This window comes from Carassius gibelio, chromosome B9 (genome assembly GCF_023724105.1).
Source record: "Carassius gibelio isolate Cgi1373 ecotype wild population from Czech Republic chromosome B9, carGib1.2-hapl.c, whole genome shotgun sequence".
In the NCBI taxonomy this organism is placed as follows: Eukaryota; Metazoa; Chordata; class Actinopteri; order Cypriniformes; family Cyprinidae; genus Carassius; species Carassius gibelio.
Genome location: NC_068404.1, coordinates 12,894,631 through 12,921,253, shown reverse-complemented (window position 1 = coordinate 12,921,253; position 26,623 = coordinate 12,894,631). Strand labels below are relative to the sequence as shown.

At 37.5% G+C, this 26,623-nt stretch overlaps 2 protein-coding genes across 9 annotated transcripts; one reads left to right on the top strand and one right to left on the bottom strand.

Annotated features, from left to right (window-relative positions):
- Positions 1-871: 871 nt before the first annotated feature.
- cenpj (centromere protein J) lies at positions 872-8,259 on the bottom strand. 2 transcript variants are annotated; one of them, XM_052566462.1, is made up of 15 exons: positions 8,087-8,259; positions 6,790-7,179; positions 6,427-6,541; positions 6,103-6,250; positions 5,924-6,011; positions 4,355-5,669; positions 3,986-4,109; positions 3,636-3,801; positions 3,286-3,540; positions 2,314-2,395; positions 1,997-2,178; positions 1,675-1,815; positions 1,488-1,572; positions 1,287-1,407; positions 872-1,203 (listed from the first exon to the last, which is right to left on the bottom strand). In XM_052566462.1, exons 2-15 carry the CDS (start codon positions 7,153-7,155, stop codon positions 1,011-1,013), a joined length of 3,381 nt encoding a protein of 1,126 aa, XP_052422422.1. In that variant the 5' UTR covers positions 7,156-7,179; positions 8,087-8,259; the 3' UTR covers positions 872-1,010. The 2 variants fall into 2 exon arrangements, with proteins under 2 accessions (XP_052422422.1, XP_052422421.1); XM_052566461.1 differs by lacking the exon at positions 8,087-8,259 and adding an exon at positions 7,437-7,587.
- A 547-nt stretch (positions 8,260-8,806) lies between these two features.
- mcf2lb (mcf.2 cell line derived transforming sequence-like b) lies at positions 8,807-26,003 on the top strand. Of its 7 annotated transcripts, none has more exons than XM_052564665.1 (30): positions 8,807-9,098; positions 13,702-13,785; positions 15,347-15,461; positions 15,535-15,625; positions 16,112-16,225; positions 16,316-16,432; positions 16,640-16,789; positions 16,897-17,021; positions 17,468-17,582; positions 17,692-17,811; positions 17,972-18,163; positions 18,404-18,595; positions 18,842-18,986; positions 19,099-19,163; positions 19,323-19,402; positions 19,516-19,582; positions 19,811-19,926; positions 20,054-20,123; positions 20,246-20,338; positions 20,767-20,859; positions 21,256-21,381; positions 21,490-21,711; positions 22,184-22,276; positions 22,384-22,462; positions 22,598-22,655; positions 22,726-22,847; positions 22,933-22,998; positions 23,252-23,347; positions 23,907-24,016; positions 24,101-26,003. In XM_052564665.1, the coding sequence occupies exons 1-30, from the start codon at positions 9,017-9,019 to the stop codon at positions 24,176-24,178; spliced, it is 3,276 nt and encodes a 1,091-aa protein (XP_052420625.1). In that variant the 5' UTR covers positions 8,807-9,016; the 3' UTR covers positions 24,179-26,003. The 7 variants fall into 7 exon arrangements, with proteins under 7 accessions (XP_052420625.1, XP_052420626.1, XP_052420623.1 ...); XM_052564666.1 differs by lacking the exon at positions 8,807-9,098 and adding an exon at positions 9,156-10,436 and having other exon boundaries at positions 23,258-23,326; XM_052564663.1 differs by lacking the exon at positions 8,807-9,098 and adding an exon at positions 9,156-10,436 and having other exon boundaries at positions 23,258-23,347.
- The last annotated feature ends 620 nt before the right edge of the window (positions 26,004-26,623 follow it).

The window sequence follows — 26,623 nt, the reverse complement described above, 5'->3', positions numbered from 1 at the left end:
TATGGTAAATTGGAAAATACAGTAAATGGTTCATGTTTAACAATGTTTTCCTAATAAAAGGCCTTTAAAAGTTTTAAATTCAGATTTTAAATATTTTTGGTCACATTACCACTAAAATATCTCAAGTCTGACAGACCTAAAGACTTTACAATCATTGGACAGACCAGGGGCAGCATTTCCCTATGATAGTCGCGGCAAAACCCACAATGAATATAATGATATTGTAAGGAATTGTGTGCTTCTAATTTTATAGCAACGAGCTGAACACCTCTGGTGTGACTTTAAATACAGACCTTGACTCATCAGAAAACTCATCACCAGTGACCTGTACAATACAATACTCTCGCATCAAATATTGAAATGCAGTTTTTAAATGCACGAATTGTGTTTTCATCTTGTTTGCCAGTTTTGGAAGTGCCTTCTGTTCTAAAGAAGCGGGTGTAGCAATACTTCTGTCTGTATAGTGAGTTTTGGTTCAAGGTCTGCATTTAAAGTCACACCAGAGGTGTTCATTTGGGATTAGGACTTGGCTTTCTGCAGACCAGTCAAGTTCTTCCACACTAACTGAATCAATCATTTCTCTTTGAACCTTGCCTTATATACAGAGGCGCTGTCATGTTGGAATAGAAAAGGATCCTGTCCAAACTGTAGCTATAAAATGAAAAGCACATAATACCTTACAATATCATCATTACATGCTTGAACACTGAGATTCACCCTCACTGAAATGACTAAAGTAGTTAAACCCGTTCATTAGAAGGGGTGTCTAATACTTTTGTCAATATAGTGTATGTCCATATTCTCTCTGAGGAATTATAAGAATGATGGTTATCCACTATACCGTACAGTTCATCTGATAACATCAAGCCTATTTTATCTCTTAACACAACATACAAAGATTTTATTTTTTTAATATTTGAAACATTCACACAATACCAATATTCTTACACTCTACTTCATTTAAGTTAATTTGTTTTCCTTTCATTTAAAATAAAACTATTTGGGGCTTTTCATGCCTTAGTGTCCATAATGACATGACCCTCTGCGTCTTTTAACCGCACACGTCCTGTCGGGTATTGTGTCTCTTGCCGTCCATCTGAGTAAACGGTTTTAACTGTACCATCTGGATACTCCCGTCGTTTGAAATCTGCAGTGTGGATCTCTCGCTGACCGGTGTTAAACTGGATCACCTTACTGCCATCCCTGAAAGCAGAATAAAACTGGTGTGACTTGAGCGTGACTCTTTATCATAACACGTTGGGTTTGAGGGCTGTGGGTTTACTCACGGATTCAGCTGTATTATTGTTCCATCTGTTAGAACACTTTCCTCTCTCCCATCAGGATAAAGTGTCTTGATTGTCTGATCAGGGAAAGTGATTTCCTTACGTCCATCAGGGAAATGTTTCTCTAAGAAAAGACAGAGCGGACGATTAAGACCTAGAATTTTGACTCCTAAAAACTTCATTTTAAGACAAATTCAGGCCCACCTGTTTGATTGTTAGGAAACTGAAGCACTTCCATCCCATCTGGATAGGTTATGTGTGTGGTCTGAGCTTCTGCATAGTAATAAATCTACAAAACAAATTACACTGCTAATTAAGATGATAACATTTATAATAATTACACTGGTGCAAACATAAAAATGCATGAATAATTTCAGAGTCTATTCCTCACCACTCTTTGATCAGGCATTGTGTGTTTGACATCCCCATTGAAAAACATGACTTTGACTGTCTGTCCATCAGCAGAAAGCTCTTTCCTCGTGCCATTTGGAAAAACAACAAGTCGGCCTCCATCAGGAAGCACTTTCTCAATCTGTAAAGTACATGTATATTTGATTTACAGTTCCATCTGAAAGTGAATAATATTAATCATTTTTGCAACGTAACCACAATCTCTTAATTGATGGGGGTTTTGGTGGCTCAGTTTTGTTCTAAATGGCATTCCCCTCAATCTGGAATTTGTTGAAACTTTTAGTTTGAGTTAAAGAGAGTACCTTGTCTGACTGTGTGAGCTCTTCCTGTTCCTTCTCTGATTGTTCAATGGCAGGGAGTGAGTTAATTAGTGGAGAGGCATGGTTCATCTCAGTCGTAACTAGTCCATCCGAACACTGGGTTTCCACTGGACTTGGCTCATATTTGAAGCTGATACTCTCTTTCATTTGTTCAGGGAAAAAAGCTGTGGGGAATTAATTGAGAGTCATGCTAAATGGCAATCACAATGTAAGAACACAGATATATAAATAAAATATATGTTTATGGTTAGAACCACAAAAAAGTATGCATTACTAATCTTGATGTAGAATGACAATACCAGAGTTTGTGAGAGGGATCTGTGTCTCTGGACTTCCCTTTCTGCTGCTGCTGCTGCTGTTTTTTGAACTCCGAGAAGGACTCTAAATACATAAAAACATACCAAGACATTGTGAAATATTACACACATTTACAGGCAGGGTTGTAAGTTATTTAAATAACCAGTTTACAGTTAGTTGAGCTTTTAAAGTGTTTATATACACTGCCATCTAAAAGTTTGGGATAGGTAAGATTTTTAAATGGAGTCTTTTATGGCTTATAAGGCTTTATCTGTTTGACCCAAAACACAGTAATATTGCAATTTCCAATACTGGTTTCCTACTTTAAAATATCATTTTCTTTAATACAGCACAGAATTCATCAGCCATTTCTCCAGTCTTCAGTGTCACATGATCCATCAGAAATCTTTCTAATATGCTGATTTATTCTCAGTTGAAACTGTTGTGCTGCTTAATATTTTTTTGGAACCTGTTATCATTTTTTCTTTGATGAATAAAATGTTAAAAAGAACAGCACTAATTCAGAATATTGAACATATCTAATAATTTATTTCTTAAAATAAGGAAAATATTTACTGACCCCAAACTTTTAAATAATAGTGTATATTGTAAAAAAAAAAAAAAAATCAATTTTGAATAAACAATGTTCTTTTTTTATATTTATATTTTTCAAACAATCCTGAAAAAAATATCACTGGTACCAAAAAATATTAAGCAGCACAACTTTCCAACACTGATAATAAATCAGCATATTAGAATCATTTCTGAAAATTCTGCTTTGCTTCACAGGAATAAATTATACAAAAATAGAAAACAGTTTAAATTGCAATAATATTAAACAAAATAAATAAATAAAAATCTGTATTTTTTTTATCAAATAGATTAAGCCTTGAGCAGAAGAAGCTTTTGAACAGCAATGCATGTATAAACAGATGGGTGCAGAAATCTTTCAGACTTGCCACTTCTACTCTTACCCTGGCATCTGCACGTTTGGACCCAGTGCTAGTTTTATTGCTAGACGCAGAGATCCTTCCTTTTTCCTTCTCTTTCTCAGCACTCTTCCATGCACTGAGGCGCAGTTTCTCGAGTGTCCGCACTTGGTCTCTGAGGGACGTGTTCTCTGCACTCAGAGCATCTACCTGCTGTCGCAGACGACTCTGTGTGTTGCTCCAACGAGCCTCTCGTTTGCGCAAGTCTTCCTGCAGCACATTTAGCTGCTGCTTTAGAGCCTAATACAGACATATACAGTCAGATTAAAAGACATAAAACAACTTATTATAATAAGCAGAACTGGAAGTGTCCAAACGATACTTTTCCAACAGACCTGGATCTCATCTCGTTCCTGTTTATCAGGTCTTGCTCTCACAGTTGCTGCATGCTTTTCAAAAAGCTTCCTTTCACGCTGCAATTTCTTTTGCTCCTCCCTTTTAAACTCCTCCCACTTTGCAATCTCCTCCATCCTCTTCTTTTCAAATTCAGCCTTTTCTTTTCTGTATTGGACAAATGTCTTTTAAAAAGTTTTCAGATCAAATGTTTTCGGCATGACAAATAACTTACTACATTCATATTGCTCAGTCATTTGCAGTTTAGCTGTGAACAGTACTGAAATATCCCAAAATTTGAACAAGATTACAGATTACAGATTATTTGAACAAGAAAAATAAGGGACTATACTTGAGATGATCTCTCGTGTCCTGGTTTTCCTGCTTAAGTTTGGCCAGTGCCGCATTCTCAGATTTGAACCTTTCAATCTCAGTTTCCAGCTCCACCAAACGCTCACGAAGAAGTCTTGATTGAGCTGAAAATAATTCAGTTTTTTCAATATTAATAATACGAAATGTTTCTTCAGAGCCAAATCATCATATTAGAATGACTTCTGAAGATCGGGAGAGCGGCTGCTGAAAACTAAAAACTTTGCCATCGCAAATTCTACAAATGAATTGCCTTAAACAACATCGTACCAATATATCATGCATCCCTAGCAAAAAAATCTAATAAGCACATTTGATAGCTCTATGAAAAACATCAAAACACTAGTGTTACCTGCTCCTTCTTCACTGGGCACATTCTGTGGTTCCTGCGCCTGCACCACTGTTACCGGAGGAGAAGGTTTAGGCTTGAGAGCTGGAAACAGCTTTGATACCAGCTGGCATGTCGGTGGGGCTTCTTTCTGATTTCCAACTGCATGTGGACTGCCACCTGCTGGTTTTACCCCCTTAGAGAAGGCAACCTTTCTTTTCAGAGCCCTCTCTGATGGGGACTCCTCTGCGGGACAACAGGACTCCTCCTCAGGGTCATTCCAGGTATCATCGTCATCAAACTCTAACTGGGCTCTTGATTCTAAGAGAGTAGAGTCTCCATTGGTACTCAAACTCCTCTCATCCTCCTCTGGACTGCTGGCACCATCCCGGTCTTGATATGTGCGTTTATCATAAGGCAGAGTGGTAGGCACTTGAAAGCAGTGGGTTATGGGTGGATTGGGAAAGGATTGCAACCTTGAATTACAATTCAACAAGTTTTCATCCAACTTTTCATCAGTTTCCTCTTCGTAGAACCCTCTCTGTTCTTTTGGTCCTATGCTAATGATGTCTCTCTGTATCGCAGTGTTTGTAGGAGGAACTGGAGGAACACTAGGAGTTACTGCGGGACCTTGACCACGGCTAGGTAGTGCAGACTGACTGGTGGCTTTGATGGGAGTGGAGGAGAGACGCCTGCGATCTCTCTGAAGGAGGGTGCTGATGAAGGACGAGTTGCTGGAGAAGGATATTTCATCCGCTGCACGTTCCAGCAACTCAAACTCTCCAAGTTCAACACACTCACGCTGGTGATCTTGTTCCCAGCGCTGTCTCCGCTCTGTGAACCACACCTCAAATGAGTTTTCTGCAACACATGCATTACCCTCCACACCACTATGTTCTCCTTCCTTATTGCTGTCTGCTGTGGGGACACTGTTGATCTTCTGCTTGGACGAGAGATCAGGTTTTTGTTGGAACTGAGCTGAGATGGGGCTCATATTCTCACTCTGGTGTCCAACAAGAACACGAGGTTGAACGGTCATCTTGGCGACTGGCGCTGTGGTTTTATTTTGAGGAATATTCTCTTTATTGAGCACAGCAGTCTTGCGTTGGATCACAGGATGTGTGGATTTAAAGCCTTGGGTTTTGTTTTTGACAGAGTTCTTGTTGGACCTCATGTCGGGGTCTTGGGAAACTTTTAGGTTTGGACATGAGGAGGGCTTGGGGTTAGGTGGACTTTTTCTCTGTGGTGGCACAGCGGCTTTTCCCCTGGTAAACCGGGCCAGACCTTCTCCTCGTTTAAGAAAGGGTCTTTTCACCTTCACGCTTTCAGCCGGCGCGTTCTACGTAAGTGAATATGAAGAAAAATTAGAAGAAGATGAGCAATGAAGAAAGATGAGGCCAATCCAAGAAAGAAAAAAAAAGCTACAAAAATGCTTTTTTTTTTTTTTGTACCTCAAAATCGACACGACAAGTTTTGATGGTATTTATTACTGATTCCAAACATCATTGACATTTTATCTTCAGTCTTCAGCTAGACACATCTTTGTCAACATGAACAGCTTTAATTCATGCTAAGGTTTGTACAGTAACTGACCTTTTCCATCAGTTTCTGGTCTTCCATCTTAAGCCGCTCTTCCAGTATTTCTTCAAACGTTCTCCCACTAAACCCCGATTTGATGGGTCTAAAATGGACACACACTTAACACTTTAACAAGACTGAAACACTGCAGTTGTCCATTGCATTGTATTCAATCTTACCGTTTTGAAGTTTACCTGTCTTGTGGCTCTGAGTCACACACTTTTCTGTACATAGTTTGCTCTTCGATAGTGGACTGAAGCGATTCTTCATAATTACGATCACTGTTGTCATGTCCACTGTTCATCTCCACCACACTTTGTTCCTGGTTCCACCCAGTTGTCTCTAGAGCGGGATATGAAATGAGCCAGTCAAATCTCAACCTGTCTTACTGGTTATCGACCATCTGAAGTGAAGTATAGCTCTCCCAATCTTATGTATATTTATTTATAGTGTAACAAAATACTAAATAAGAGCTCTTTGTGTACAGATGAATGACACATGTACCATAAATCACATACCTGCAGTATTCTGTGGTTTTCCCAGAAGTCTTTGTGGTTCATGTTGTAGTCTAAGCAGCTGTTCCTGCTGGTGGGCTTTTAGCTGCTCTTGCATGCGATGTTGCATTTGCTTCAGCTGGACAAATAAATAAGCCATTAGATTACTATCAAATCTAAATATTAAACATTTGAATTATTGCATTTTTAATAAGAAGATCTAAATGTACATAATTGTGCTAAAGATTAAAAACCATAACACTTTCCAAATAAAACATACTTATATATGACATATGAGATGAATTCCCAAGAAGAAAATAACAAGCAGAAAAATTAAACAAAGCAAGATGATTGCAAAAGGAATATTAACCGAGGTCCCCAACCCACCTGTTCAAGCTTAGCTATTAACGGCAGATCCCGTGTGTTTCTTAAAACATCTTGGATACTCTGCAGCTCACTGTTTAAAGATGCATCAAACAGCTCAGTTTCCCTGAGTGTCCTGCCACCACCAGCCGTACTGCACACATCCACGCTGGCACAGCTGCTGCTCCGGGAGAGGGGCAGCGGGGAAAACTGACAGCTGAAAGAGTCATCCGGATCCTGAACCACCAGACTGCCGCTGCTCCCGACGGACCCTGAACCGGCTTCTCCCGGGGACCCGTGTAATATCACCCCTGCACGGGAGCTGTCTGGGATCCACTGGGAAAGGAAGTGAAACTGCCCTTGCTGGAGTCCAGCTGGAGACGACATCATGATGACGCTGACCTGGCTCAAACCCTGAAAAGGGGGGTTTACAAATACACGTTAAAACTGTTGGTCACGTTGACTCCATTGAGTTATTCAGATAGCAAGGTGAGAGATAAGAGACTGAGTACTTGATTGCTTTATGTAGAGGGGAGTGAGGTAAACTGTGCCACCTTTTACAGTAATATTATTTCCTGCATTTAAATTCAAAGCTTATTATCAGATATAGATGAGCCATACAGTTTTAGAATATCTAAGATACAGTTTACCGGAGCGTTTGGTAAACTTACCTTGATTCTCTCTATGTGACCACAATAGAAAAGGGCCCATAATAATGTGCAGTTTGCCAGATTAAATTTGTGACGCATCTTATCCCATAAAATTTTCACTTTCAACATTGACTACAACAAATATGTTTTCATCAACGTTAGGTACACTGTAAAGTTAAAGTTTTATGAATTTATAAATAAACTGCTCCTGCTAATTTGTCCCAAAAGCATCGAGTTAGGGGTCATTTAAATGTACAAGAGGATTTTTAGAGGTTGGCTATAACTGCATTAAAATTAAAATTCCTGACATCTTACGTTTATCGCATTACGTAATAAAAAAGCGCTCTATTTCAGGTAAACAACAACACACTCAAGTGTCTGTCTGTTAGCAAATTACTTCTAAAGCAGCTGCATTTAACCACTGACTGAGTATAAACAAACTGAAATGACACACTAGCTGTGTCTATAAGTCTAATATACCGTCTAGACGAACAAAATCCAGTCTGGGTAAATTAAGCAGCACAGTTTTGACACCATGTATGTGTTCGGCAACTACTTAACAGTATTTTAGGAAACGGCAAAATTGCATCGTTTTAAAATATAAAGCCACATTTCGACGTAATATCATGTTTTTAAGTCTGAGGTTTTTAGATGTAGTGACTTTTCCATACCTTTATTAGGGTTGCCGACTCGGGTATTTAAATATTTCAGCAGTTGACGTCTGAACTTTGGTAGGTTTCGAACGATGCCGCCATAACAAAGCGTAGCCCGCGAGACTGACGAGTGAAACCGCGAGCACCGGTGCATGCTGGGAGATGTAGTCAGAAACCCTTTCCTATGCTATGCTCCTCCCCTCTGTCGTGTTTGCCAGGGACTCATTTTCGGATCCCAGAGATGTGGTGAAGGTGAAGGCTTTAATATTACTATCAATGAGCTTTGAAAAATAACTAAGCAATGAGATAAACGGAAGAAGATGAATATTTATTAGCTATGTCTTCAATTCAATATATAAACATTAAATTCCGCATTTACTCAATTATATACCAGCGAAACAAAACTCGAACTTAATTGTGCAAAGAATACATCCATAGAGTTGAAGGATGCATTCAAGTTTCGACATTATAGCAACTATCATAAAATTCCTCAGAAGACATTAACAGCAAAGCAACCAGGAACCAGCTGCATAGGTGTGAGAACCACAAACATTTCTCTCAGAAAATATAAAAAAGTGTGTAACTGTATATACAGATTACGTTTATTACGAATGTTTACTTACAGACCAATGCAAATCAGTTTCAAACATTAGTCTACGGTTGTCTGAGTGATCATTTTCTCTATTTATCTGTTTGCCTCCAGGTATGGTGTGGTGTAATAGCAGAAACAGTCCTGGTGATGGCGCTAGAGTCCTATCTGGAGCAGCAATGTCATGCCATTCTGTGCACATGCGTGTGGGGGCCTCTGGTTATATACTCAGACTGTCTGACTCTGTAGGTGTCATCGGAAAGCTCCTCCCCGTCTCTCTCTGTGATGCTGAGGCTGAATTGCCCATCACTGAAGGGCAGAGGGTGATATTCCTCCCATAACGTCCACTCTAGTGAAGGATGGCGATGATCTGGATGCAGACAGAGAAGGCGGTCATGCAAGAGCTACAGCGCAGACTGAGCAGTGTCGCTCACAGCATTGGTAAGGACTGTAAATGAGTATCTATGATTGTCACTCAGCACGCAGTTATTAAAGAGGTGCTTGGTTCTGTTGACATGCATTTCAATGTTGATAGCTTCAATAATGCTTTTCAGTGGTAAGGATTATTCACCTTTTGAATGAGTACAGCATCATTTTACATGTGGCAAAAAAATGTTGGTCACTTTATGAGCATGTATCAGCCAAATTAATAGCCAAGCTGATATTTACAACAAGCATTTACAGCATTTTGATATATGATACTGTTTTATTTAAATGTTATCACTGTAAAGCCTGACATATGAAATAATAGTAAATAAATCTTTTTTTTTCTTCTTTTTATGTTAGTTTGTAATGTGAGATTTTTATAACAGCATAATTTTGAATGCATATGCTTATAAATATAAAATATATGCATATAATGCAATACTTAAAAGCCAGCTGCTAATAATAAAATAAAGTCGAGTTGCTTTAGCCCAGTAAACGGTCTCTTAACATAATGAGAAATGTTCTCATAAAATATTATTAGCAATGTAAATACTTTAAGTTTCTTAAAAAATATATGGTTTTAAAGGCAGAAATACACGTGTACCACAATCTGTATGTAGGCATTTTTACAATTATACTAAAAGACCTTTTTCTTGCTAATTGTTAACCAAAGTATGAACTGTCAATCAGATGACAGAAGGCATGTAGCAGATTGTGTGCAACAGATTTTTCAGCTGTTCTGATCATGGTGATAACCCAGAGGGCATAAAAAATGGTATTAAATATGATACAGCAGGAATTCCTAAACTGATTTCTCATCATTTAACAGTGGAATATTACTGTAAAAGAACATGTGAAAGATAAGTCTCAGTGACGTACAAAACTGCCCTGACTGTATAAGTCTGTGCCTAAATGTACTTTCATACTTGCCCTCATTTTCAAAGGCCTAAAGACTGAAAGAGAATTCCCAGTGAGATTCATGCTGGGGGTGACTTGACTAAAATGTGTGTGTGTTTGGCAGAGTTACTGCTGAGTACAAAAACAGATACCATAAAACAGAGTTTTCCACAGCAGCAGCAGCACAGCTTGCTGCAGTAGTTGTACGCTGGCTTTAGGAAAGCACACATTGCTGTTCTGAACTGGAGTTTAGTGGTTAATGCCGAAACAATGGCAGTGAGTTATTTGAGTTTAGTACCATGTAGTATCGTAAAGTGTAATTAAACGAACAGTGTGAGGTCAGGTATCAGATGACAATAAAGGGGGACGTTATGCTGAGGAAATCCAGAAAAAGGCGTCCAAAACAAGACGATGAACGTGTACAGCTTCCTCTGGTCCCGCTGGTACAAGAACAGAGTGAGTGAAAGCATGCTAACACTGTCCAAACTTTAGCACTTTATGTTCAAAATATTTGTACATATATTTTTTTATATATATTATTTGATCAAAAACAGTAATATTATTAAATATTTTAACAGTTTAAAATAACTGTTTTCTATTATAATGTATTTTAAAAAGTAATTTAATCCTTTAATTGCAAAGCTGAATTTTCAGCATCATTACTGTAGTCTTCAGTGTCACATGATCATTCAGAAATCATTCTAACATGCTGATTTGGTGCTCAAGAAAGATTCCTTATTATTATAAATTTTAAAAAATTGATGTGCTGCTTAATATTTTTGTGGAAACGTTTTTTTCAGGAATCTTTGGTGAATATAAATATCAAAACAAAAGGATTGATATTTTTTTTCATTATTGTAAATATTGTGTAAAAAAAAACAGAATTTATTTTGTCACTCTTTTATAAAACAAAACAAAAATCCTATATGCACTGTAAGTCGCTTTGAATAAAATTGTCAACTAAATGCATACATTTATATGTAATGTAACTTCCTAAATGTCTCTATTGAATGCGTTCTTGCTAAATAATAAAAAAAAAAAAATCGGACTGACCCCAGACTTTTGAAAAGTGCAGTGGAGTTGAAAAAAATTATTGAAAAATCTTTTATTTTGTACTTTTCTAATTGTGTTGTTGTTGTGGTTGTTTTTATTGAAAATTATATAATTTGGCAAAATTAATGTCTCAATCATGATTAAGGTCACAAAATTTGCTTGTTTGCATAGTGGCTAATAGAAAGTCCCAAATCATGGAAAATATTTTCTTATTAATTGCATTTTTTCTTTTACATTTTTCATTGTACTGACACTTTAACATATTGAATCCCAGATGTTCAAAATGGCCTGAGACATTTGGATCCCACTGCACGTTATGTGCAAGAATAATTGTAATGTTGTGTAATAAAACACTACAGTTATGGGTAAGCTCTAATAGTTATTACTATTTACTTGTTTTCATTAAAGATATTCCTCTTTCTTTGAAACCATTTATTGTGGCTTGGATTATATGTGCTTGATGTTTTATTTCGTCTGAAGTTTAGTTTGACTTATTTTGCCCACAGAGACTCCAAAGGAAAAGTGCGTTTTTACATTTCCATGTGTCTGAAAGAGATGGAGGGAACTAGAGAGAAAGCCTTTTTCTTCTTTTAAATGTTATCTATTGGTTTGAATGGAGCTCTTATCTTTCTCTCCTCAGCAAGATCAGATCGCACTCAGATTCCTCTTGTACCAGAGAGAAAGCAACCAAACACACACACAGGGTTTCATTCATCCACCAGTGTGATGGGGGAAGGGGCTCGTGTGGGGCAGCAGACTCTTTTTGGGGTGATTGTGCTGACACAGACAGACATAGAGAGTGCAAACAAAGCGAGTACAGTTTTTACAGTCAGTGCTCAGTCTGTTATCAGTTATAGAAATGTAGCAGGTGAAGGGAACCTGTGTATGTGCGTCAGGAGACCAATCCATTCCAGGAAGTCAGTGTGAGGGTTGGAAATGAGGAGAGAGAGAGAGAGAGAGAGGGAGGAAGTCATTAACTGGTGCACCTGTCTCAGGTAGCTCATTCTCAGGTCGCTGCTCGGTTACAAGACGACCAGGGAGTTAATAAGATATTATAGACAACAAGTGGAAGAGGTAACAGATAACAGAGGGATGGATGTACAGAATGAAGGGAAAAATGTTTGCATTCCTCTAGCAGAGGCTGAGAAATATTACCGCTTTTCAAGATGTTGCCACTGGCTCCAAAGTAAGTGAGAACTTTAATGTTTACTTTATTTTGAAAATGTATTTTATTAATACTATTTCATAATACTATTAACTTTTATTTGTTTAATTTAAAAAAATGAAATATATATATATATATATATTTTTGTATTGGTACTTACTCCATTTGCTCTTTTGTTATTTTATTGTTTATTTATTTGATAGGAACAAGGCATGTTAATGAACATCTGTAGTAATACAAATTGTAAACATGCCAGATTATAGCAACATTGATCATTTACATCTGCATTTACATTTGACTTTATTATACTAAACTATATATTGGGAGCAGGTGAGAGAGACAATAGATGCATTGTTTAATTGTAACAGTAAAAAACTATTATTAAGATGTCAGTGTGTATAAAAGGTGCAATGCATCAGAGAACAGGTGAGCGCTACCATAAAAGTCAGTTGAAATGTGACAGATGAGGTTCTGTCCAATGTGTGTGAACATCCTAAGGGTGTGAATCTGACTCCAGTGGAACAACACACTTTTATTTTAGAAGAACAAAAGAAGGATATAGATATATCCTCCCTCTTTTCAGACCTCTTTGTCATTCACTTTGAAGTATCACTTATAATATCTAATTGGTGTGGGTTAAAAAAAATAAAATTCTTAATCTTGCAATTAAAAAAAGCTCTGGAGCTCTCTACAATATAATATATGATCCTGGACCACAAAAGCAGTCTTAAGTCACTGGGGTATATTTTTAGCAGTAGCCAAAATACATTGTAAGGGTCAAACTATTGATTTTTCTTTTATGCCAAAAAAAAAAATTAGGATATTTAGTAAAGATCATGTTCCATTAAGATATTTAGTAAATTTCCTAATGTAAATATATCAAAACTTTTTTTATTAGTAATTTGCATTGCTAAGAATTTAATTTAGACAACTTTAAAGATGATTTTCTCAAATTTTTTTTTTTTTTGCACCCTCTGACTCCAGATTTTAAAATAGTTTTAATTTAATTTCGTGGGTGGGTATGCATTAAGATTATTAGTTGCATGCACTGGCTTTATATCCAGAGGTGGTTTTGGTTGAGATAGATAGGAAATCACCTACTCTTTTCTTACTGAACATGCGTGTTGCATTGACCAGAGCATGGGAATGGCTTTGGGCAAGGTTTACCTCCCTCAGATGGTAACATACACCAGCCAACGACACAATGCAGTCAAGTCTGTATAATATATTAGTGTGTGTGTAGGGTCTTCTTACCTGTGGTTTATATCATCATATGGTCAAGTAACAATAATTAGTGCTGTTTTTATTATTATTTTTTTTATTATTTGCTGTTTTGCACGATAGGATATGCAAAAGAGGATTAAGCTTAAGCTGATACTTTGTGATGATTGTATTAAACAGGTTACACTGAAAACTTGAACACTCATGTCATTCTATAATGTATAATGTTATATTATTGACTGTAGATGTGATGTTAGTGTGCCTCGTGTGTGTTTGTTTCAGATGAGATCATGCAGAAGGAGTCTAGTCCTCTCTGCGCTGCTGACGTCATCACTGAGCTCAAGAGACAGTTTGTGTTCCTGTCTGGTAAATATTCTTCACATTACATATGCATTTCTTTTTTATCCCTAAAACTTAAATATTATATTATCCATTATTGTTTCAAATGGAGTTTTCACACTTGGTCCACTTAAAGGGATAGGAGTTAGATTTAGTTTTTTTTTAAAAGAGGACTTAAGTAAGAACATTTTGTAAGGACCCATAATTATATTTCAGTTTTGTCTTATAGAAAGCAGATGGAGACATTTGCCTTATACTTCTTAATTCTTGGATATATTTCCTATAAAAAACCCAGTCTCAAACTGTGCTCACAATATTCAGTTCTTCAGAGAACAAAATATTATAGGAGCTACGCCAAGAGGAATTTTACTCATACAGCACATTTCTAGTGCAATAAAACACACTAAATCTCAATGAGGGTAATCAAAAATTTGCAATGTAAAATATATTGCTATATAAAAGAGTTCTTCAATAAGGTGCACTTTTGAAACATGTAACAGGTTATAAACGCTGCATGAACATGAAACAGTTTACTTGTCTGTCTGATTTGTTAGTCAAAATCACCTTCCAGAATTTCCTGCTTCTATCTGGAATAGATGGTTGGATAACTCCTCGAAATATGTATAAAACATGTAAAAAGCAAGGGAAAGGAAAAACATTTGTTATGACATGTGGCCATGTACATACACTGCAGCTTTAAGGTATGCATCTGAATATGTGTTGTTTTTAACGACAGGTTGTTACTGTTAAACTGAAAGGATTAAACAATGTTTGCACAATTTCTGTCCTGTTGTCATGGAGACACGGAGAAGAAGGCATGACTTGCCAAATTTATATTTTTGTCACATGGGGATCTTCACCCAGTGGCTTTCTCTCTTTCTCTCCCTCTTCCACCATCACCGACTTAACACTGAAACATCACCTTGTATCTCCATCCAGATTTAAAGCAGCGAGCAGATAGAAAGATTGGAGTGACATTTTTGGATCTCGCGTTGTCCATTGATATAATCATAGTTTCTGTCCCGAGGGAATACTGACGACACTAATATGTCCTACTCTCTGCAGTGTCTTCATTTTGGCTGCAGAGTTTATGGTTATATTTATTGATGTGAATTTTTGAAGAGAGGAGCACTCACTTTATTAGAACATTTTTTTTCTTAACCACTTTTCTAAGATGTAAAATAGTCAAAAAACTACTTACATGGAAATTATCCAAACCTAGAAACCAGGACATCATAGAGACTTTGTCTCTTTTTGCAATATTACTATATACTGTATTTATGGCCAAATAAATGCAACTTTGGTGATCCTTTGAAACATCTTTCAAAAACATATAACGTAGTGTATGTAGCTGTCACACGCTCTCAAACAGTAGCAGATGCACACAGTATAAAGACTGACACAGCATACAGGTGGCGTGAGCAGGTTTTCATTGGCTAGCCTGTGTGCTAATTTAAGATCTCTGATGCATGCCAACACAGAAGACAGCATGGTTTCTGCTATTTATTGCCCCCTACTGTTTGCCTGTTGAACACATCAGAGGAGCAGGTTTTTCCTCTTTGATTCTTCATGTTTCGGTCTGTTTTAGGAGGAAGAGGACCGGATGGAAGCCCTATCATTATCTTTCCAGAGTTCCCTTCATTTAGTGAAATTGGAGACCAAGAGTTTCGTAATGTTCTTACCTACCTGACAAGCATTCCCAGGTGAATACACACAGTAGCAGACGTTTGAATATCATACATGCTGACAGCATTAACACGTGTGTTTCTTCACCAGTCTGAGTGCAGCGGGTGTGGGCTTCATCGTAGTGATTGACAGGCGTAGAGATCGATGGACGTGTTTAAAGGGGACATTACTGCGTATCTCAGTGAGTCTTGACTCCAATATGAATGCACACTAAAACTGTTTTTGAAGGCATAGTTAAAATAAGAATTTGCTGAAAATGTCCTCAGCCATCATCCGAACAGATTTGGGTTAATCTAGCATTATATCAAATGCTCCTCAATGGATCCCTCTGCAGTGAACGGGTGCCTTCAGAAAGAGAGTCCAAACAACTGATAAAAATGTCATAGTAATCCACAAGTAATTAGCAAGCCACCAGTCCATCAATTAACATCTAGTGTAGTGAGAAACTGCATGTTTGTAATGATCAAATCTGTTTTTAAAATGTTTTTAACTTTAAACCATTGTTTCCGAGATACATAAGAGAAAATTAGGCACAGATCAAGCACTATTTACAAGCATCTAAAACAGATTGTACATTTTCAGCAAACCTTCTTTTATGGGTAAACTATTCCTTTCGTCTTTAATATATTTCATATGAATTTGAGTGCCTTTTTATGTTTGTGTGTAGGGCTGGTTTCCTGCTAATCTTCAGCTTGTTCTGGTGCTGAAACCCAGTGCTATCCTGCAGCGAACTTTGTCTGATGTGTTCTTCAAACTGCACAAAGATGACTTTAAAGTACCGGTGAGTAATCTGAATGTGTTGTTTTTATGTTATGTTTCGTTACTGAGTGTCATGTCATTGTCAATAATGAGGCCTGTGTGTGTATTAAAGGTTATCATGCTAAGCTCACTGACTGATCTACACTCTCATATTGAGCGGAGTCAACTGACACAAGAACTGGGTGGCTCTCAATACTACTGCCACAAGACCTGGATCTCTCATCGCACAGTAAGAGCAAATACACCTAAAAGGTGCACTCACACATTTTTTTGGTTATGTTGCATTATAGCAGTTGTCCTGGACTTATACATTATTATTCACAATCAATAAGTAAGTCAAAGTGGCCAGTAATCAGGGCGATAAAGTGAAATAATATTCAGCTCTTCATATGAAATATATATCGTATGTGAAATGATCATTTCTTTGTGCCATTAGGATCTTGAAAGCTTTGCTGCTTTAGTGAAGAGGATGGCTGAGAGACTGCAAGTGTTCGGCAGGGAGCTGGCAGAAACAGAGCTCCCTAACAACCTCCTCACGGCCAGCAATCTGCTCAATGCACAAACCAGCAGAAAAGACAGTTTCAAAGTATTTGTAAAAAGCTGTTCTTAAAGGATTCAGTATGTGCCACCTGACCTCACGCATTCGTTTTTTAGCTAACAAACCCATTCTTGGTTGCACTGTTTTCTCTTTAGGAAGAGATGGCAGGAGCTCTAAGCCAAGGACGCCGACTCTTGGAGAACATCAGAGAACCGGTCCGCAGAGATCCGGACAGCAGTCTAAACCCTGATCAACTAGAGAACCTGGCTACAGTGCACAGGTAAGTGTGAGTCTTTCATAGCTAGCGATTTGGATCGAACAACTGAGTGTGTTTACACTTCAAGGCTGCATTTATTGTAGTATTATTTATGTAGTATTATAGTATATATTAATATTTTGAATTAGCTTTTAGATTAATATTTTCTTATTTAACTTGAATTGAAGTTTGTTTATTTACATATAATTCTATATAGCTGCAATTTTTAATTTCAGTTTCAGTATTAGTTATTTTTGTACTTCAGCCTAAAGTTATTTCAGATAGTTTCCAACGCTACATTACTCATTTTCATTAAATATTTTTATTTTAGCTTTATTACAAATGGCATTTAAATAGTTTTAGTATTAACTAACAATAAATAACTAACAATTTCATCTTTTTATAATATTTGTCATCTTCTGTCATTTCCTGTTTATTTATTTGTCTCTCTCTATTCTGTTAATGTACAGGCTGTTATCCCAGTTAAATGAGAGCTCTGCAGCATTTGACGAGTTCTGGATTCAGCATCAAAATAAACTGGATCTATGTTTGAAACACTGCCAGTTCGAGCACAACTTTCAGCAGGTCTTGCATTTTTAAATACATTCATGCTTATATAGCTTATTCTTATTACTGCTAAACACAAGATTCATTAATAACATTTGCACTGATTTTATTTGCTATGGTCTTGTAGTTGCGAACAGACCTGGAGCAGAAAACAGACACTCTGAATGCTTTTTCAGATGTTGGAATAAGCTCTGCCCAGACAGAAAAGCTCCTTCAAGAGTTGAGCGATCAAGAGAAGAAAGCCTGTGTGAGTCTCTGTCCACTGAATAATCTTAATGTGTTATGCTTACTGTTGCAAACCTGCATCCACACATCTGTATACGTGAATCTGTCAGTCTAATTTATATGAAAGCTTCCAAATAACCCTTGTACCTTCTCTCTTGCAAACACAATTCCTTTCTCCACAGGAAGTGCTGGACAGAGTAAGGTCTGTGGTTGCTGAGGGCCAGTGTTTGATTGACAGCTGTCAGAATGTTGACAACACTGTTGCAGTGAAATGCAGTGAGCTACAGAGAGTGAGAGAGAATCTCACCCAAGAGCTCAAAGACAAGAGGATCATGCTGACACAGGCTATGGAGCTACACAGAAGATTGGAAATGGTGACTAGAAATACACTCACATTTATATTTATGTTCGAATATATATTCATTCCACTAACCTACACCACCCATAAAGCACCCATTTTTGTGACGGTGTTTAAACTCCTCCCCTTCACATAGTTGCAGAGTTACATGCACATTTTTTACAAACACGGGCAGACATACATAGCACACTTTTTTACAACTGTGTATGCAAATGAGTTTCCGGCATGTCATCGTTTTGTTCCTTTTCACTTTTAGATGTGTAAATGGTGTGATGATGGGATTTACATGCTAGCGTCACAGCCTCTTGACAAGTGCCAGTCGCAGGAGGGGGCGGAGTCAGCACTGGCAGAGCTGGAGTGTTACCTGGAGACAGCCAATGAGAAACAGCAGTGGGAGATCAGCACAGTTTGGCTGGAATATGACAACATACTGAACAATGGGCTCAGGGTATGGCAATATGAAATCATAACAATGCCTGCAAATAATTTATGATTCAGATTTGATTTCAGCCCAAAATGAAATGGGGAAAAGATTTTTATTAATTAATGAAGACATTTTTTTTTACATATTTAACAAATAATAAAAAACAGAGTATGAGATTCAGATTCTGTATGTGTGGTTTTAAAAAAAGTGTAATGATGTATAATGTATTATATTGTGTTATATTGTATACTGTAATGTGTAATGGTACAGGAGCAGGTAAAGCGTGCATTTGAGAAGAAAGCCTCACTACAGGAGATGTTTGAGAGGAGGAGGGTCAGTCTGATGAAACTAGCAGCCAAACAAACACGACCTGTCCAGCCTGTGGCCCCACGACCAGAGTCACTCTCATCTCCTGGTATCTATCTATCTATCTATCTATCTATCTATCTATCTATCTATCTATCTATCTATCTATCTATCTTTTTTAAGAGTAAAATGGAGGTGACTGGTTTATTTCTCTCTTTTAGCTCACAGGGAGCATGAGAACATCTGTATTAGTGAGGACTCAGACAGCAGGGTGTCCTGTAAACAAGTATGTCTTATTTATCTACACTGCCTTTAGTGTATGTCCTTTCTTTTTAGTGATTTTAAATCACTTTCTCTCTATAAACAAATGATATATACGTCTCTTCATTATAGTGAACACTGCAAGTGACTTGACTGCTACTCAGTAATGAATCTCTTTGTGTAGGTAAACTCTGATCAAGTTGACAGGAGCAGTCGCAATCCTTCTGTATCTGAGGAGGAGGAAACCCTGGGTGTGCTGCGCAGGTCAGTCTAGGGTCAAAGGTCAAAGAGAATCGAGGGGAACACATGTGCCTCACTGGACCCCCTGCTGCATAGTCATTAAATGAGCTTCATTGTGTGTGTGTGTTTGTTCACAGGCATGTAATGAACGAGTTACTAGAAACAGAAAGAGCATATGCGGAAGAGCTTATGTGTGTTTTGCAGGTGAGTTAGGAACAGTCAGTTCTTTTATAAATGAAAATCAACTTCCATCAGGTGGACATATTCTGAAATATGTAGGCTATGTCCTACACTTTTGTAGCAGGTTTTGGCCTATAAAGACCACTTGGATTTTGGAGATGGATGTGTGTTGTGAATGTTAGAGCAAATCTACATCAAATTCTTGATTGTTAAAGAGCCATGAAAATCCTGTTTCTATTACATGTGTTATAGGGATATGCTGCAGAGATGGACAACCCCTCCATGGCCCCTCTCATCCCCGCAGCCCTGCAGAACAAGAAGGATGTGTTATTTGGGAACATGCAGGAAATTTATCATTTCCACAAAAGGTAAGCGCCATCTAGTGGTGAAGAGGTTAGGAGTAAAGGAAGATCTGGGGGTAATAAAATATATAAATCATATCAAATAAACAATTCAAGATTCATTTGAACCCGTGTCTGTCTTGTTCTGTCTCAGAATATTCCTCAAAGAGCTAGAAACTTATACTGACTGCCCTGAGCTTGTGGGCCGCTGCTTTCTGGACTGGGTGAGTTTTACTAGCAACTAGCAAGAAAACAAAACCGGAAGTAAACCATTATGAAGAACTTTCTGGGGAGTTTTTATTTTATTTCAGTGATTCTCAGATCTTTGGTAATTGTGGTTGTTTAGATGGGGGAGCTGCAGATTTATGAGAAATACTGTCACAACAAGCCTCGTTCTGAGAGCCTCTGGAGACAGTGCTCAGACTGTGCCTTCTTCCAGGTACACACATACATAATACTCGCTTAGCACTACAGTGCACATTAACAACATTTTGTATGCATGAAATTGTTTAATGACCATCTAAATTTGCCTGAAAGTTTACTGTGTGAAACGCTGTATACTACAAACTAATTTCCAGAAGTAATATTATTTCTAACATCATTTTCTTCACTTATTATATGATTGCTCTACCATAAGAGTTTCTTACAAGATTGTATTAAGAATAAAAAAAAATGCCATTGTTTTAAATAATAGGTAACAAGCAATAAATACTGTGCAGAATGCAGTACTCTTGTTTTTCAGTCAAAACCATGCATACTCACACACAGAACACATATACATTAACCGCAATCTGTTGATGACATCAAGTCCTCTCTGTAACAGAATGCAGTTTAAACAACTTTACCAACTTGTGTTTGTGCCATCAGGAGTGTCAGAAGAAACTAGAGCACAAACTAGGACTGGACTCATACTTACTGAAGCCTGTGCAGAGGATCACTAAATACCAACTCCTGCTGAAGGTACTGCATTATGTGTTTGTGTACGGAGATGTCATAAGTGAAGTGTTTGTTTTACACATCTGAATATGGGATAAATGTTGAAATGCATCTTAAATTAAGCATGAAATTCAGCTTATCTTGAATGATTCATCCATGTTTAAATTTCATTTTTAATAATTAGTTTCAAATCTTGTACAATCGAATGCAAACTGACGTTCATACCTGTCTTCATCCAATTAAAAATCAGTGGATCCGTTCTTTAAGTTCTTCTATTTTAATATTCTGTTTCACTGGAATGCTGGTCATAATAGAGAAGAAAAGATCTGTCATTACCTCCATCTCATCATGACTTTAAAGGGATCGTATAATCGATAACAAGATATTTCTCAACGTATGTGTTTGTGTGTGTGTGTTTAGGAGATGATTAAGTACAGTAAAGGCTGTGAGGGCTCAGTGGAGCTGCAGGCAGCTCTTTCCTCCATACTGGGTATCCTGAAAGCTGTAAATGACTCAATGCACCTCATCGCCATCACGGGATATGAGGTAAAGCACATATGCAAACACAACTCTCATTCACAGTTCATTAATGTTTTTGTCACTCCTCTTCTTTATTCCACGATATTCCAAGCAATGATCATTGATTCCATCCAGGGTAACCTTGGAGACCTGGGTCGCCTGCTGATGCAGGGGTCGTTCAGCGTGTGGGCGGAGCATAAGAGAGGTCACGTGAAGGTGATGGAGCTTGCCAGGTTTAAGCCCATGCAGAGACACCTGTTCCTGCATCAGAAAGCACTGCTCTTCTGCAAGAGACGAGAGGAGAGCGGAGAGGGATACGAGAAAGCGCCCTCATATAGCTTCAAACAGGAGCTCAGCGTAAGGGTGTCTTGAGTGTAATAATACTTAGCTAAAGATTTCACAAAATGATTTTGAGCTCATATTTATTAATCACCTCTTTCATGTTATGTTCTGTTAAGCATGGCATTTCTCCTAAACTAAGTCAAATTTAATGAAATTTGCTCTTGTTAGTGTCTTTACAAGATTATTTTCATCATCTGACATTTTTCTAAAATAGCAAATGTGACATTTCATGCTTAATCCTAAAACCAAGAAGCATATTTTACAAGATGCACAAACTTAATTAAAAAAACTGTTGGTTAAATGCCCTTCAGAATCATTTTTAAATTACTTTATAATTTGAAATTTGTGCATGTTTAAGTTGCCTACTTAAAAATGTTTATTGATTAAGGTCACAAAAATAGTCTTTTCGTACTGCAATTAAAAAAATTTTTTTTTAAGGAAAAAAAATATCCTGTACACCTGATGGTCTCTGTTCTGTCTTCGTTAGATGGCTGCTATTGGAATAACAGAGCATGCTAAAGGGGACAGCAAGAAGTTTGAGATCTGGTCCCGTTCAAGAGATGAGGTCTACACAGTACAGGTGAGCACAAAGGAGTGTGTCTTGAGAAGACTGTTACATCTGTTCACTCCGCATAGATCAGATAACTTGGGTTTATATGTAGCTTTGTGATATATGTTATTCTGTAGGCCGCGTCTGAGGAGGTTAAGACCATCTGGGTAACAGAAATCCGAAAACTTCTAACAGGACAGCTGGAGGCCTGCAAAGGTATGGACTTGGTTTTAGGTTGGTTTGTAAATAAGTAGTTGCGGAGGGTTTACAATATGTGATTCATTCATTCAGATAACTTGCAAAATGCAGAATTACCACTGAGATGCATCGAATGAATGTTTGTGTTTGTAGAGGCAAGTCTACAGAAGGCACCTGAGCAGTTCTCCTCAGATACCAGCTCAACCAACAGGTACGATTACATGCCATCACATTTACACATGCATATGTGAGCTCATTTCATAAGTGAAACTCATCTTCAGACTGGTGAGACATGAACATAGCAACCTCAGCAGTGGAGGAGTGGAGAAACCAAAGACAGACGAGGAAAGAGGCAAAGAACTTGAGAGCATTCTAGAGCCCAGAATGACAGGAAGAGCAAAAGGTACGTGAAAACTTGTGCCATTAGAGAATTTTCATTTTGACTGAGCCTCCCCTTTAACTTCTGTTTGTTTCTTTGATGCTCACAGGGTCTTCCTTTAGTTTTGAGACTAAACCAAAACGACAGGATATCCGGAGTGACCCCACGCCTCTAGGTGACCTATTTCAGCAAAAACTGAAAATCAAATATAAAGTTTAATTGCTCTCTCATTTTCAGGAGATTAAATAAAAATAGAAAATAGGTGATGTTAAAAATAACTAATTCATTATCACCAAGCTCTCTAAAGGGTAAAGACATGAGCTGATCCTTAAAGGAATAGCTCACACAAAAACTCTATCAGGTGTGCCATTCTAAGAAATAACTAAGAGGATGCAGAGAAGCAGTCTGATTGGTTACTTTCCTCCCAGAAACAGGGCCACACCCTAACATGGGCGGAGTCAGGTGGTTCAGTACATCAAGCCTGTTTCAAAATCGTAGGAGAGGTACACATACTGAGTACACACGTATGTGCACACTTATGAATAATCCACTGAGATGTTATAGGATAGCATGTGTTTGTAGGTTATATGTGTGTCTCATTTGATGCTTTCTGAGAGGTGCTACGTCTTTGTCTTTGCAAAATTGTTTCGGGTTAAGCTCTATCGACAGCATCTGTTACACAAAAAAGAAGTTTGACTAGTCCCTCAGTTTGAGAGAGAAATGTCTTTACAATGGAAGTTAATGAAGCAGGACATTACAGAGGATTTCAAAACAGAACTGTGCAGCAGAAAAGCGCTTTGATTATTTGTTCTGTCCAAAAATGTTGTATTTGTGGACAAATTGTCCTTTGATTCATGCTGTTGATAGACATAAGCTTGTATTGAGCCTGGAACGTTTCACTGACACACATCCACGCATGCTCTTTCTGTGCTCTGGGAAATGGTAACTTGTCTGTCTTCTGTCTATCACAGAGGTTTCAGTGGTACTTTCTCTGTCATCTCTGACTTCATTTACGTGTTTACATATAATATAATCCCTGTTTGCCGTCCTTTTGTCTTTAAACTATTTTCTTCTCTGTCTCAGGATGGACTAAAGGATCTCTTTCGTTGGATGCCTCTGTGGAGCATGATGGATACTTTAGTGCAGAGGAGCAGGTGACCTCAGACCCAGAAGAGGAGAAGGAAGATAAAATGGTGCGGGGTCGAGTCTGTTTTTCACTGTCAGACTTAAAAGCAAAAGGGTGTCATGTTTTAACCATTTCTTTATCTTTATTTCAGTCTGCAGGTGAGCTGCAGTCTGTGAGGATAGAGGAAGAGATCCAGTGTTCTGAAGAGACTGAGGATCCTGAGAAATGAGAGTTGAGTGTGAATCTGTGTTTATTGCCATCAGTGTACAGCAAACATGTTAGGTTTTGTGCATAACTCTTGAAAATAGGGAAGTGAGACATATATAAACCATCAACTTTTAAGATCTGCATACTCTTAAAAATAAAGGTTTCTGGTAGAACCAAATAGTTTTAATGAATAGCCTACATGGGAGAAAGCTGTCCATTAGCAATCACAATAGCAGTGTGACAAAAAGCTTTTTTTGTCAGAATATGCTAATTTTAAATGACTGTCAATGGAGAAAAATGCGTCTTAGAACCAAACAACTACCAGCAGGAGTCAGACTAAACAGCCACAAAATAAAAATTAGTTTTACAGGACCTTTTTATTCTTTAAAGGGGTCATATGATGTTGCTAAAAAGAACATTATTTGGTGTATTTGGTGTTAGGCAATGTGTTTATGTGGTTTAAGGTCCAAAAGACATATTTTCCACATACCATACATTTTTGTTTCTCATCTATGCCCCGCCTTTCTTAAACGCATTGATTTTTGCAAAGCTCATCGTTCTGAAAGTGAGTTGTGCTCTGATTGGCCAGCTTTCCAGTGTGTTGTGATTGGCCGAATGCCTCAAGTTGGTGAAGGAAATGTTACGCCCCTTAACATACTGTGATGCCGTGTGTCCCGGAGCACTGAGACAAAATCATTAAAACCCATTATAAACGAGGCATTTGCTGCATCCAGTGGGAATATAATTCTGGATTATAATGACTAATACTTTCTTTTATGCATTGCGTTGCATAGCGTATCACGCTGCATAAACTTAAAACCATGTCTGCGTTTGTGATGGAAGAAACAACAAACATCAAGCATTACTCTACACTGCTCAAAACTCACGTTTGAATCATCAGTGGCAAATTCGTTAAATATGAAAACGTATTTACAGACTGTGAGTCAGAACAGCCAACATTGTATTCTTCTCTCCCAGGATCAGGAAACAGTCCTCATGATAAAATGCACTGCACACATCTGAATATTTGGTTTGAACTGTTCTGGAACAGTGTTTTAAATACAACTTAACCACTGATTTCTAGTTGTGCCCTTTTTTTGAAGGCCAAACAAAGTATTTTCCTTTTTGCAAAAAAACACACAGCATCTTCACAACATTATGGCAGCAACAACAATACTACAACAAGAATCAAAGTTACTTCTTCTTTCTTTACGTGAACATTTGGGCTGAATAATGCAAATCTTCCCACACTGTGACGTAGACATGTGGAGGCGTGTTTAAACAATGCATTTTAGGAGAGCGTAAAAAAGGAAAACTTAAAATCGCATCATATGACCCCTTTAAATCTGTAAGAAACCGTCTTGACCAACTGACACTAACTGAACTTTTTGACTCTCCAAAGAGATGTATACCATGGAAAATGACTGTTGTTAAGAGTTCTTTGCGAAAAGCTTTATTTTAAAGAGCATAATCTTAGAATGCAACAATATAATGTGTTTTGCAGAGACACCTGAGCCAGCTCTTTACACAATGTCTCATATGCTGTGATACATGTTTCAAATCTCTTAAAACTTAGTAGTTGTTTCTGTCCCAGTAATAATGTCCATATTGGGATATGGCATGTCTATTGTCAATTCGCGTGATCTCCAATGTGAAAGCATGTGACATATCGTGTACTGTACAATGCAGGAAACTAGAACCTATGTGTAAAACAAGCATATCATATATGCAGATGTTGTTTCTCCAAGTGACTGTGATCACCCTGTGCCATTTGTATGTAAAATATGTTTACAAATCTATATTGTTTTATATATGCATATAAAAATAAAACCATAGTTGACTTATGACTTTGCCTATTTTAATATATAAAAATTTTACAGATCAAATATACACAATGACATACTTGAATAAATATCATATAATGATTTAAGTATGATCATTATTTTAAACCATGTCAAAATTATTTCAGGGAAAGGAAAGGACGTGTGGCCAAATATGGTGTCTCATACTTGGAATTTGTGCTCTGCATTTAACTGCATTTAACCCATCCAAGTGTACCGACAAGTCTCTATCCATTAGGCCACGACTGCCCCGTTTCACCACCCTATGTAAACCTGAGAGGAGGAGATATATTGAGAAACTACATTTTATTTGCCTGTGTCTGTCTCAGTGTATGATCCAAGTAAATGGCCCAACATGAAATACCTTGAACTTGACATCTACATCTAATCATTTTTTCGAAGGCTTATAAAAACATAGTCCTGGGGGTTTTAGCTTGTTTTTTGACCACCCCATATGAAAAAAATACTATAGTGTTTTTGAACCATACTATAGTAAAGTGTTTTATATATTATAGTATTTACAACACTTTGTTATTGAATGCTACAGCATACTGTATTAATAACTTTTAACTATTAACTAAGTGAACTGATAGACTATAATAAATACTCTAATATACTTTAGTTTT

Excerpts from the sequence above, each read along its gene's own strand:
- cenpj (XM_052566461.1), bottom strand. The coding sequence starts at position 7,544 with ATGTTGAAAGTGAAAATTTTATGGGATAAGATGCGTCACAAATTTAAT. Across the intron at positions 3,541-3,635 it reads AGGAACGAGATGAGATCCAG|GCTCTAAAGCAGCAGCTAAA; the intron begins GTCTGTTGGAAA and ends TGTCTGTATTAG. Across the intron at positions 1,816-1,996 it reads AGCTCACACAGTCAGACAAG|ATTGAGAAAGTGCTTCCTGA; the intron begins GTACTCTCTTTA and ends TGTACTTTACAG.
- mcf2lb (XM_052564662.1), top strand. The coding sequence starts at position 10,331 with ATGACAATAAAGGGGGACGTTATGCTGAGGAAATCCAGAAAAAGGCGT. Across the intron at positions 20,860-21,255 it reads AATACCAACTCCTGCTGAAG|GAGATGATTAAGTACAGTAA; the intron begins GTACTGCATTAT and ends GTGTGTGTTTAG. Across the intron at positions 23,348-23,906 it reads TACACATACTGAGTACACAC|GATGGACTAAAGGATCTCTT; the intron begins GTATGTGCACAC and ends TCTCTGTCTCAG.